This window comes from Lissotriton vulgaris, chromosome 6, assembly GCF_964263255.1.
Source record: "Lissotriton vulgaris chromosome 6, aLisVul1.2, whole genome shotgun sequence".
In the NCBI taxonomy this organism is placed as follows: domain Eukaryota; kingdom Metazoa; phylum Chordata; class Amphibia; order Caudata; family Salamandridae; genus Lissotriton; species Lissotriton vulgaris.
In genome coordinates, this window is record NC_141694.1 from 1062745430 (window position 1) to 1062758534 (window position 13105).

Sequence of the window (13105 nt, forward strand, 5' to 3'; positions counted from 1 at the left end):
TGCAGTCAGGGAGGCAGCCATCAATTCGCGTATGGCCGTGTACAACAAGGTGATGAGGTGGCATCCAGGTCTCATATGGTCTGGATCACCGGGTGTGTCATAGCCTCTACCCGTGTAAGATTCCGGAGAGTGTGGCATTTGTGGCTGAGTCGCCTATGTAGGAGAAATTTCCCCGCCGGGCCTCTGTCCTTGGTCAGCTGATTGAAGGTGAGAGGTTGGCCCTACTTGAAGAGGTCACCTACCTCAAGCAACGAGTGATCTGTCCAAGTCCGCAGCTCCACTGCAGTATAATAACCATTGTCGCACAGCAGGCCTATCAGGGGCAGATTCGGGGCATAGTGTGAAGTCTCCAGAGAGAGGCGATGTATCTTAGTTTTGCAAGTCCTCGCCACTGCTACCTGCAGGGGCTCGGAGGAAGAGGGTGGTGTCCCTGGGGGAAGTAGGTGCCAGAGTGCAGGCTCCGGTATGGGCCCGCTCTCCCAGCCAGTCTCGGCTGGGTTGCACCCTGCTGTCCAGCGATACAACAATTGGGCCTGTGGTGCCAAAAAATAGGCCTGAGAGGACCGAGCCCCCAGGCTTAGTCAGTCCACCGGTAGCGGGGTCTAGTGGTTTACTGGACTAATACATCCACTGAAGGGTCCTGTGTTCGACCTCATGGTCACAGGTTCAATTCCCAGCAGGTCCACTCAGCCTTTCATCCTTTCTGAGGTCAAGAAAATGAGTGCCATTGAGTTGGGTAACAATAAACATTTGTTATTCAGCACCAAGATTCCCCTTTGGGGGTTAACGTACCTCACAGTTATGACTGTGTATCTTTAAAAAAGGGACATCAGAGCTTATTTTCCTTTCAAGCATTAGGACTGAGGTGATGATCCGTCATGGTGTGGAAGAGGTAAAATATGCAGGGTAGATAAACTGCTACTCAGAACTGCAGTTATCACTAGTGCAGCAGGTGTAGTTCGATTGGGGTCAATGAGTGTGAGGGGCTCAACACCCAAATTATCGGGAGCCGTTTGTTTGGGATAATTTCTGTTTTTGTTCGATGCATCTGCTTCTTTTATAAGTCTCATATTTAGTGTGGTTCATAAGCTATAGAAAAAGTATCCCTGAAATCATCTCATAAGCCCCGCTCCCTGCATTCAGCCATGCATTCAGCCATGCCCCTCCCGCTCCCCCAATCCTTGCCATAAAGTTTTGGAGGGGGAGCCGACTCTGCAGGTTTCTAATCGTGGCTTCATTGTCTTCTACCTGAGGCTGCAGGGTGGATACGGCTCTCTTACCTTCAGATACCTTGTCTACAAGTTTACGATGGTTGTCATGGAGAAGGCTTAGGTCTGTGCGTGTGAGCCAAACCTGGCTACCATTGTGACTCTTGCGTACTTTATTGCTACCAGAACCTTGTCCAGCCTCTCCGATGTGGAGAAGGCGTACTCATCGTCTGTCTGCAATGTCTGCGCTGCTGGGGGCATGTCCACGGGGCCAGCAACAGCTATACTGCACTGGACCGCAGCTTATCCATGGGTGCGAAACGGTCTCTCTGTTCATGACTGCCTCTAGGGATGTAGCAGGGGTCACACAGATGAGGTACAGTTCCCAATGTTTGGAGCTGTGTGCACCAATCTCTTGTGTCAAACCAAAGGGGGACTTGAGATGCAGGACGGATAATGCCTGGGTCGGGTCCGGGCCACCGGCAATCCGACCCCTGCGTTCGGGCCACTACCAGTGTATGGTATTTTGTCAATCCACGGCTGAGATGCAGGAGAGTCCCCATTCACTGCATGGCTGTGCGGTATTGGCACTCTGCATGTTAATCATGGCAGTGTCCTCACACAGTTACGGTCCCCACCCAGACCTTTTTGGAGGATGCTGGATCTGATTTTTATGCCCAGACTGATGACAGTTATAGCACACCCCATATGCCTTTGTAGGCTCCCCATTCTGATCTTGGTATCCACTGCATTTGGACTGGAGTCTCAGGCCCACCCTCCTGAGAAGAACTTTGAGGGATTTGGAGAACTCTCTTTTTATCCTTTTTGTTGCTCACATCCTTCCCCTGCTGGGAAGTCTGAGCACCCTTATTGTGATCATTCCCATTATGGTCCTTCTTTAACACTCTGGTTCCGACCCATTTGTCAGCTACCATCCCCAGCTGTCCGGGAGAAGACAAATTGGAATCCACCAAATGCTGATGCAATTCCTTTGTGGTACAAATAGTCAAAATGTGCTATATTATATAGCCAATCATAAGTGTCCACTTTTTTCCAGCCTTCTAGTGCTTTGACTGAGTAATCAACAAAATCCACCCACGTCTGTTTTTGACCTTTATTGGGTGACCCTAAACATCACTCTGCACTCTTCTGTGCTGAGTCAAAATCCTTCTGTCGAGGTCTCCTTCATATGCTGATGGGACTCAGCCACATCCTCATCAAGGGTCAGAAGTGTATCTCTACCTTTGCCTGAGAACAACTCCCACAATAAAGAGGCCTTGTTCTAATGACCTGTACTTGTCATTTTGCAAGCCCTCTTAAAGGCTGCAAACCATTTGTTTATGTCATCACCATCACTAAACCTTGGGACAATACCTTTGGGGATAAAAGGTCAAAGGCTTCTTCTTTTTTGCTATGCACATTGCTGCCACCATTATCTTTGGGCCTCAAGCCCATCTTGGCCCTTCTTTCTTCAAGGGCTAGCCTTCTTTCCTCAAATTTAATCTTTTTCTCCTCTAGCGAGAGGAGATCAAGCTCGTCCTCAAGCTTCCTTTCACCTTACCATTAGGGGTCTGCTAGAGGACTTCTGTCACTTCCTGCTGGTGAAGGGGGTTTGGAAAAGGGTGAAGAGATGTGGTCTTTACCTTCTTCCCCATCATTATCAATTTGGGCGAGGGCATCAGAGTCTTCTTCTGAGGAATGGCCCTCCCTCCCTAGTTCTTCTTTCTCATCGGACCTGAGGGCCTTTTCAAAGTCCTCCTTTTTGGATGTTGCTCTATAGCTCCACCACCCCTAGCTTTGCACAACGCTCTTAGACAACTAATATTCAGAGCTGGGGTGACTGACAGGCAGAAATTCTGACCAGCCTATATTGCGCACCAACTTTTAATTTGATAGTTGGGGCCTTATTAAAACTTTTTTTAAAGGTTAAAAATGTTTGCCTAACTTTGTTTTGCTTTACTCTGGAATGGGGGTCTCTACAGGACATTAAAAGTTTCAATTAAACTTTTTTTTAATCTGAAAAAAAACAATTTTGAGTCCAACGTCAATAGTGGATTTTCCGTGGAAAAATCACTTATGACCCAGTGATACTGCAAAACACAGTTTCTGGATCAGACAGCTGTATTTCCAATGTAGGAAGGTATTATGTAGCGATGCTGGGTAGGCCTCACTATGCAATACTCTCACAATACCCCAAAAATAGGTCCTTTGGATTGATTTTGGAGTCCTGGTAGTGTGGCACAGAGCAGTCAAGCTTTCCTCAGAGGAACATGTTAAGCATTTCAGAGTACCAACATGGATGATAAATAATAGACCTGTCTCGAAAGAAACCTGACACCAATTTATACAAATAGAGCACAATTTTTTAAATAAATGTACACACCAAAATAAACTCACAGGTAAGTGTAACCGGAGTTGGGAATTTTAGAAGGAAAAATAAATCAGTGCAATTCACTACAGCAAAGCTTTAGCATAGCGGTCAATGGAGAAAAGGACAAGTTACAATTGGTCACTTGCAGATTGAGTCTAGAGATATGATATTAGAAAATATGAAAACCAATTAAGTGTGATCCCTTCCTGTTCCAATCTCTGCAATAGGATTAGATATGAGACCTTATTGAAAGCTGCAAAAGAAGAATGACCACCAAGCACCATTTTTAGCTCTTCCGTCACCACAAGTAGTGCGGCTACTGTGCAGTATCCCGGTCTGTGTGGGCGCAAATAGTTCATGAGTGGCTACTTGCACCCACACCCCTAATGCCTCTGAAGCTAGGATTTAAGGAGCACCCTGCTACCAGGACCTCAGATCTGAAATATCTTGCAACAAAGGACAAAGAAGGGACCAGAGTCTGCAACTTAAGGACTTCCACAAAGCAAAGGCACGATAACCTGCATCCATGGCAACCACCCTGCGACTGCACAACTGCAACTTGTACCGGACTAGAGACCTTCCCCAAAGTAACAAGAAGCCTCTCTGAGAACCAAAGGCAAATCCAGAACTCCCTTGGGCTAGAGGTACTAGTCCGCTGCATTCCGCAGGTAAAAGCATTCTCCCTGAAGGTCTGTTCTTCTCAGCCACACATCATCCGGAATGTGGCGTTCCACAAGGCTCCTCATTGAGTTCAACACTGTTTAATATGCATGTTAGTCCTTTGTCACATATAATCTTTTCCATGGTTTCCTGTGCAGAAGACACGCAGATTGTTTCATTAACCACAGATACAGAAATGAAGGGTGCCACGGTCAGACTGGCGAGGGTGGCACTGCTTATTGCCAAAAGAGAAGTGGCAATGGTGTGGGATAGCACGCAGAGTCCTTCAGCAGAGCAATGGCTCAGGGACTTGGTATACTGCGGAGAAAGTCTAGTGTTATATGCGGACGAGATGCTGTTGTCCTCCAGGCCAAATGACATCTGGGAGCCCCTATTGATATGTTTGCGTTCTGTTGCACAGCTAGATGCCCCTGACAATGCTTCCTTGTGACCATAATTTTTGTAATTGCATGTGCCAAATGCTATATATAACTAAACCAATGCGATCAGAATCTACCCCTTCTATGAATGCATTACAGACATGTGTTGTTGATGGTTGTTTTTCATATTGTTGTACTCTTTGAAGCTTTTCTTGTACACTGTATTAGACTTCATCAAAATCAATAAAAAAAACACAACACAGATACAGCAATGATCTCATAGCAACTTGTTTTAAAATGTGTTTGAGATCTTTTGCAAAGAGTTAAGCAACCGCTTCAAACATATCTACAGACATAATATTGCAGTATTGTGAGGTATATGCAATAGCTCCTAACCGAACAATATAACTGGCGGCACAAATGTTCCCATGGTATAAATGGCACTAATAAACACAGAAACAACATGTCAGAACATAATGGCAAAGCAAACGAGCTCAGGAGTCTGCACTAAATGTGTGAGGAGTCATGATGTGTGTGTGGAAGGAGGGAAAGCCATGGGGAGCTCTGGAGGTGAAGTGGAGTCAGGGGACCAGACATATGTGCAAAGAGGTGTGTCAGGGGTGATGATTGTGCATCTGTGGGTACCTGTGGCACCCTCTAGTTACTTGGGAGCACTCCCCTCGCCTCCACGCTTGCAGGCACCATCATGAGTGTTGTGTGCATAGATGTGGGCTCAAGGTGGAGGCGTGTCATTTTTAGCTTATACTTTAAGCAGAAATGTAAATGTGTGTATACTTGTAAAGCGCACTATCACCTAGAAGGTATCTTGGCGTTGTATACCGCTGTGGAACACCTCCAAGGTGAGGCCAGGCATTCTAGCGCTTTCGGGGCCGTTGTGGAGATTAAGCAAGCTTTTGCCCAGAGTTGCAGAGTGGGACCCATGATTAGAGTAGGCACCTAGGCGAGAATTATCGAGTCTGTGGACATTGAGCCCAAGACCCTGCCGCGTTGGGAATTGAACCCTGGTCCCGGGCCAGACCTCTGCCTCATGGTCTGCCGCTCTAATCGGTGAGCCACACTCTCCCAGCATTCAGCTCAGCTGCAGTAGATCATCTTCATGCAGAGCCACTGATGGGTGTGAACTTCTGCCCAAGTCCACATCAATAGGTCATAGAGCCAGCATTGGAAATCAGGCAGGACGGGCAATTCCACGCCATGGCCACCTGACTTTTGAACAGAACAAAGACTAGGTCAATACATTTATGTAAGTGTTTGTCACCTTTCACACGGGGCAAAGCTCCAGCAGGCGGGAGGACGGTGCGGGAGTGATGTGTGCTGCCATCTTAGAAACCGCTGTGGTCACCAGTGCCAGAGTGCCAGACTGCTTGCAACACCGGGCAATTCCACACCAGGTGGTAAAACGCTGCTTGCTGTAGATTACAGTGAGGAAATGCGGGGGAGAGCGTCGAAAACACACATTTTAGGTGCTTAGGAGCAAAGTAGGCCTGATGGATGTAGTTAAATTGTGTGAAATGAAACTCGAGGTTACAGGATACCCTCTTGAACATATGAAGTGCCCAGGACTAAGCCATTACTGACAGAAGGTTCAGCAGTATGTCATCCCATCTGGCGTGCACACCCCTTGCTTGATTCAATGGAGCATTGTTAGGTGCTGTGTAAAGAGCGGTGATATATAGACGTTTGCCGTCGGATGACTACACGTATGCAGTACCACACAGTTAGGATGCTCCTCCTCTCCCAAGACATGCGGCTCGCAGCGCATTTAGTACAGTATAAAAGGTCAGAAACTTGCCAGCACTCAACCTGTAGGTGTCTGTAATGCTTTAAAAGGGTATAATAATAGCCTGTAAATAGAGTTCCCTCAACTGCTCGATTCCCGCATACCGCCAGAGGCTCCTTTCAGTGCTCTGAGTCACGCCACGAAGCGGCAGTAGTTCCCAGATGGCAATTGCTGGTGAGTATGGGGACCGTTAGGGTGCACAAACCTGCACCAGCATGCATGGGACACTGCCATTTGGGCTGTTTTGCACCGAGGATGAATGGAGGAGTCTGACAACCATGTGTAAGTGCTCACACCGTCCAACACCTCTCGAATAAGAAGTAACTCATTACAGTTTGCAGAACATAACTAATCCATTGGCCACTGCAGTTGTGCTGCTGCATAGTAAAGTTTGCAGTTTGGAACGTCTCACAGCAACTTAATGTAGGCCTACAGCAAGTTGCTAAATAGTAACAGCCCATTGCTCTGGGACAAGCTTAGCTAGCCTTCCTCCATGGGCGATCCTCCTTTTCCCAAGGCAGAATTAAAGAGCCTGGGTGTCACACTTGACAGTGAGCTTACTATAGGTGCCCAGGCCAGGAAGTTATCTTTCAACTGTTTTGGCCTACTACGAGCTCTCAAGAAAACACTTAGATGGGGCTGACGCTAGATGAGTGGTGGTACAAGGCCTGATTCTATCCCGCCTTGACTACGGGAACTCCCTCTATTTGGAGAGTCCACTTTCAGTCATCAAAAGACTTCAAGTAATTCAGAAACTCTGTGACCCGGGTCCTCTTGGGTAACCCCAAGTTTCATTCTGCATATTCGTCACTCCTCACTCTGCACTTGCTACAGAGGTTTCAGTTCAAAGCATTGTGCATGACTCACCGTGCAAAACATAAGACGGGTCCTCACATCCTCCATCAACTGATCAGTCCTTATCAGCCAAATAGAGCACTCAGATCAACAAGCCTACACCAACCATCCTTAGGGTGAAAAAGGTTAGATTTGGGGGGGGGGGGCAATACTTTACCTTGCTTGCCCTCAAGCTCTGGAATGCCTTGATGAAATGACAACCTGCTCAGCTCTAGAAAACAACTTAAAACCTACTTATTAGGACTTAATATTTGAACATAACTTACCTAGCGGTTAAAAGCCCGTCAGGTAGCAATGCACCTAATAAATCTCCCTAAATTTAATTGAATTTCCAGACACCTACATTTCCAAGCTTGGTACCTTGATTTCCACACGTTCCCAACATGTTTCTGCCTTTGACCTCTTTAGTTCATAAGATTCTGTTACGTTTCCTGTATTATTGAAGGTTGGTTAGGATTTTTAGGTTTCGCCTGCACAGCGCTTGCGCTGTGTTTGAGAACCCTATTGTTTTTAATATAAACTTAAAAGGGATTCCCATCCCGCCTCCTCTCTTTCCTGGCTTCTCATTGGTTTCTGTGCGTGCCACTTACCTTTTCTCTATTTCTATTAGCTGTAGCATATTTTTCTGCATTTAACAATGCTTCTTCCTCATCTGCTTCTCTTATCAGTTTCCTGCTGCCAAAATACTATTAGCACCCGCTTTGGTGGAACTATATTTTCATAAAGTTTTGCCTTTCTTACACTTTTTTTTTACTCGTGCAGCATATTTATATAACAATTTATCACACAGAGAAATTAAGTGATTTGCATAGAACCACAGGATGTTGCACGGCGCCGCCGGGACTTGAAACGAGAGCCCCCCAGCTCTCAAGTCAGCAGCAATGGCCATTGCTCTACATCTTCTCTACTCCCTTGTTATTTGTCAGGGAACTCTTTCCTTCTCCCGCACAATGATTAATGAAAACAGCTCTTTATTCATTACATAGGCGAAACCAATGCATTACCAATGCTTGTTTAGAATAGGATTTCTAGTTACAGCGTGGCACTAGGAATCTGTTGTGTAGGGTGCCATACACATTCTCCCAGCCATGCTCCAACTGAGTGCTTTGGTAATATTATTGGAGATTTTTAAGTGTTTATAATTTTGTTTATCATTAATAGCATCCAAAATATATTTTAAAGCTCGATTACAAATGTATATACTGATATAGAACTTGTGTTTTTTAAACTAATTTTCAATGATGTGTAGAAATTAGTTTTTTGATTACTAGGCCTCAATTTAGGTATATAATCCACATTTTCCAAGATAAGTCACCCATGTCACTCATGTCTTCCCCGCCCCCGTCTTCCCTCACAAATTTCTACAGTACACACTCAATCTAAGATGTACAAGTTTATTGCCACTCGCATTGTCTGTTGCTCTTGATGAACTGACGTTGCTCAGTTCATTTATTACACAGCAACCGTTTTCCTCAAGGTTCTTCCACTGGTTTACTGTGCCCTTTTCATTCATATAACACTCAGTTGTTAATGTATCTAGTTTTGTTGTAGCGTCTTTGAATGACATTAGCATAGAGGGCGCTGAATAATTATTAATGTAGTGCAATAGTGCTTGGGTGGTAAAGTAATAGACGATATATTTTCATTTGGTGTGATTTGCTGATGAAACAATACATTTCCTCACACCACAGTTGTTCTGCGGGTTCTGTAATGTAATATGCGAAAAGTATGTATAAAGACCCTAGAATTTTGGAGATAGCGCAAAGACTTTCCTGTTCTATCAGGGATGCTGTCTGTTACAGTCCCAATTTTGTTGTCCACTTCAGACAATATTTTCTGATTTTGCGTTTCTCTGTATGGTCTTATTCAGTCAGCCTTCATGGCATTGATTCTATACTGCTTTACCTAGGAACTATAAAACCCTTTAACTTATTATTGATCTAAAACTCTGTTATTGAGTGGACACATTTACAAAATTGATTATTTTTCCAGACATTTGGATGCATTAGGAGGTGTCTTAACAAAGGGGCATATTGCCTCATGAAATTATGGTTTTAACACCATTTCTGATGTAGTAAATGTGAGCATTGTGATTGCTGTGAGGTATGGGTGGTCTAAACTTTTTATTTATCCCACTCCTACAATATCCCATAGTAGTTTGTTTTTTCATGGAGTTCGATTTCTTCTTGTGGGCTATTTGCCATTGATATAGGAACCTACACCCAATGATCTATTTCCTTTACATTAGATAAGGCTAGAATTTAATTTGATGTGCTAACTACTTTCTATTAAAAATGAACACATTGATGACTAACCTGTTAATTAGTTTCTCAAATATATTTTCAGACATCTTCCTCAGAGACCATCACAAGATGTGCAAGTGTTTGTACGGGATGTTGCCTTCAAAATGGAACTGCAGCAGATTGAAAACATGGTTCTGAACCCCGGGGTCCTTATTGCCTCCCTTTTGCTTCAGAATTTACCGGCCATGGAGATGGAGCATTTGGTGGAGAAGAGCCTGTGGCTGAAAGCTTTGGTGCAGTCCTTTGGAGGATTTCTTGAATGGCCTGGTTAGCAATATTGATTATATCATGGATGGTTCAGTTCCATCTAATGCTTTTTCTTTTACAAGTGTAATGCCCACAGTGTATTCTACTTTATTTGACTCCATTTTAAACAATTTCCCTATAAAACATTGTATTGGTTTAATTATGATCATTCACCAGCAAGCGGTACTGTGAAGGGAAAATAAACATCTGGCAACACAAGTAACATGATTGAAGAAAATACAGTTAGCCATTCCATGAGGTTCTTCCCTTTTCCCCCCCACCCCACATGACGAGACAACTTTATTGTATATGAGTGCCTCCCTTCTCCCCTCCCCTCTGCCCCCCAGGTTGTGAGACAAAGAGGAAGTTCCATTTTTCGTACGCCAAGGCTCTACCTGGGTCTCCAGGTCTGTGAAAGGTGATTCTCCTCTATGACGACACAACATGGCTCAGATCTTGTAGTGTTTTTGTGGACACCACCGGGCCTAAATTTTGTAGTGTTGTTGTGGACCCCCACAAGCCTTATAGATTGGGATCTCCAAAGACAAGCACTTATCTAGTGCCAACTTTCATTTCTGTAGGGGCGGGAATTCCACATTATTCCATGCCCAGCAATTTCCCCTTTCACCACCAGCCCCAACCATAACAGCACAGCCTTATCTCTGCTAGTCTCTATCTCCTTCATGATATGGATGGTCTCAGGGTAGGGTCCAGTGCCCCAGCACTCACCCAAGACTCCCCAGCACCCCCTCCCAGTACGGTTTCAACGTTTTGCATCCCCAGACTGAGTGGAGAAGGTAATCAGTTTCTGTAATGCATCATATACAATGTTGCAAGGTGATGCTCCCATTCTCGTGAGCCTGTCTTTTGTGTAGTATGTCCTATGGAGATATTCCCATGGTGTAATTTTAAACGTGCCAGCTATTGCTGATTCATAGGGTGAGGTCAGGGCTTCCCTACAGTCTTCCTCAGAGAGTTGACCCAAGTCCCCCTCTCAGATCTCACAGGCGAACAAAGTTGTCCAGTGAATTCATCACCAGTGATCGACGCACCTGGGAGATTTTGTGTTTATTGAATGTGTCTAGCTGTATCTTAACCTCCAATGGACTGTAAGTTCTGCTACTTAGGCTGTAAGCTCATGTGGAAGTTGGAAGTATTTACAAAATTGTGTGCAGTGTAGGTTGAATTCTGTTTGGAGGACTTGAAAGGATTTCATCGTGTTGCCTGCTAAAACATCCCCCAACTTAGAAATGCCAATCATGTCCCATGTTTGAAGTTCTGAAGGTTTGAAACTTGTTTCATCATGGTCTCCCCCACTACAGGGGAGATCCTTTGTTATGCGTCCCTTCCATTCAAGTGATTTGTAAGCGTCACTCCAGACAACGAATGTGGCGGGTGGAAGGTCTCTGTGCGGCAAATCCCCGTACAGCAAATGCAGTAGTAGGGTACCCATCATCACAAACTTTTCAGTTGTAAAGGCAGAGTCTACATCTGCATTGAACCACTGCTTGTTCACTGTATTGAGAGGCGCTGTTCTATAGTATGAGGTTCCTGTGAGTCATCTTGTAAAATCAGGACACCGTTACCTTAGAGGGGTATTCTGTGCACAAATCAAGGCCCACCCTTATCGTGGCCCAAAAGTCCATGAACAAAAGTCGAATTCAAGAAAGAAAGCGGGTTTCGAAGTTTAGTGCTTGCAATAAGCAGAACAAGTGGTCAAATCTTACTGAATCGAAAGCCTTGTAGAAATATACCAGGAGGAGTGCATGCACACTCAGTAAGCAATTCCTGAGAGGCAAGGAGTTCTGGGCTCGTCTAATATTGTGATGTGTGGCCTGCTGGGGCATAAAGCCAGATTGATCTGGGTGAAGCAAAGGGGCTAGCAGCGGCATCAACGTATTTCCTAGGGCTTTACTCCAAATGTAACCTAAGCTGCATATTTGAAAGGAAATAGGGCGATAGGGGAAGTGCTCCAGCAGGAGCCCTGGCTTGGGGATAACCACAATCTTAACCAGTCGCAGATCGGGAATGAGTGTACTGTGGGTTCTCCAGTGCGTCCAACCCCTGCGTCGTCCGTTATGTGGACATTGAGCATCTATTGGGTCGTGTTGGTGCAAAGTCCATGCCGGAGTCTGCTTGTTTCATCTCCCCAGTGCTAAATATGGTTTTGTATGGTAATTCACGCCATCTTTGCTTTCCCAGAAGCAGCAGTTTGAGGATGGTCTGGTTGTGCAGTTAGTGCCTGAGTTTTTCAGGAGCCTGGGATTTGTCACAATCTGCAACCAATGTAAGGATATTCGTCTCAAGATCAGTTATCTAGCACGTATGTCTTTTATGTGTCCCTGTTGTGTGACTTATAATGTCCCCTCTGACTATGGCGTTAGGAGCCTCCCTGAGATCTCTAGTGGTTCAACAGTGCCCTTGTTTTTCGGGAGGTAGTTTTCAATGGCCGTCCAAATATGTGCCATAATCACAGCTACCTGGAGCCGCCAGGCGTTGAAACGCCACCCTGGTCTGGCTCTACAGGTGCAGAGTCAAATTTGTAGCTCCACTGGAAAGTGGTTTGATAAGTCCCTGGCATGAATATGGGTGTGGGTAATTCTTTGGGACTCAGATTTAGGCCTAAGGAGATAGTCGAGTCAAGAGAAGGTCCGGTGTACTCCCAAATAATGTGCATCCCTTTTCGTGGGGGTGTAAGGCCCTCCAGCTGTCCTCTAACACCATTACTGCCTTGACTCTGGCCGGTGGTGAAGGTCCCTTACGCTTTGTTTGATACTCAGTGGACCTATCCAGTCTCCAATTTATTATCCAATTCAAGTTCCCTCCAAGTACCAAGGGCCAAAGTCGAAGCTGGGCCACCAGCGCTCCTAGTTAGTTAGGTAGTCAGTTGTGAGTGTCGGGGGAGCATATACACTGACCACTGCAAATGGCTGACCATAAAGTAGGCCTGACAATGCCGCATATCTGCTTTGATTGTCATTTCAAACCTTTAAATTGCAGTCGATTATTAACCACCCCGCAGCTTCTAACATGTTATGTTATAACAATTTATTATGCGCCGGGATGCTCCTTCGCTGGAGTCGCTGTGCGCATAATAAATTGTTATAACATAACATAACATAACATAACATAACATATACCCGGATGAAACTCTTGAGAGTGCCCATGCATGCCAGGGCTGAACAACTTGTAAACTCTAAGTGTGTTCCATGGAGGAGAAGTATGTCTGCTTTGTAATGTTTGGTTGCCTTTAGCTCCTCTTGATGGGATCTAGCATTCTA

General features: G+C 45.2%; 1 protein-coding gene across 2 annotated transcripts in view; it reads left to right on the forward strand.

Moving 5' to 3' along the window:
• Positions 1-13105, forward strand: part of GNPAT (glyceronephosphate O-acyltransferase) — a 920813-nt gene that overhangs the window by 531869 nt on the left and 375839 nt on the right. For both annotated transcript variants that reach the window (XM_086927130.1, XM_086927131.1), the window contains exon 9: positions 9622-9845. In XM_086927130.1, the coding sequence (XP_086783256.1) occupies positions 9622-9845 (224 nt within the window). The remainder of the gene's footprint in view (positions 1-9621; positions 9846-13105) is intronic.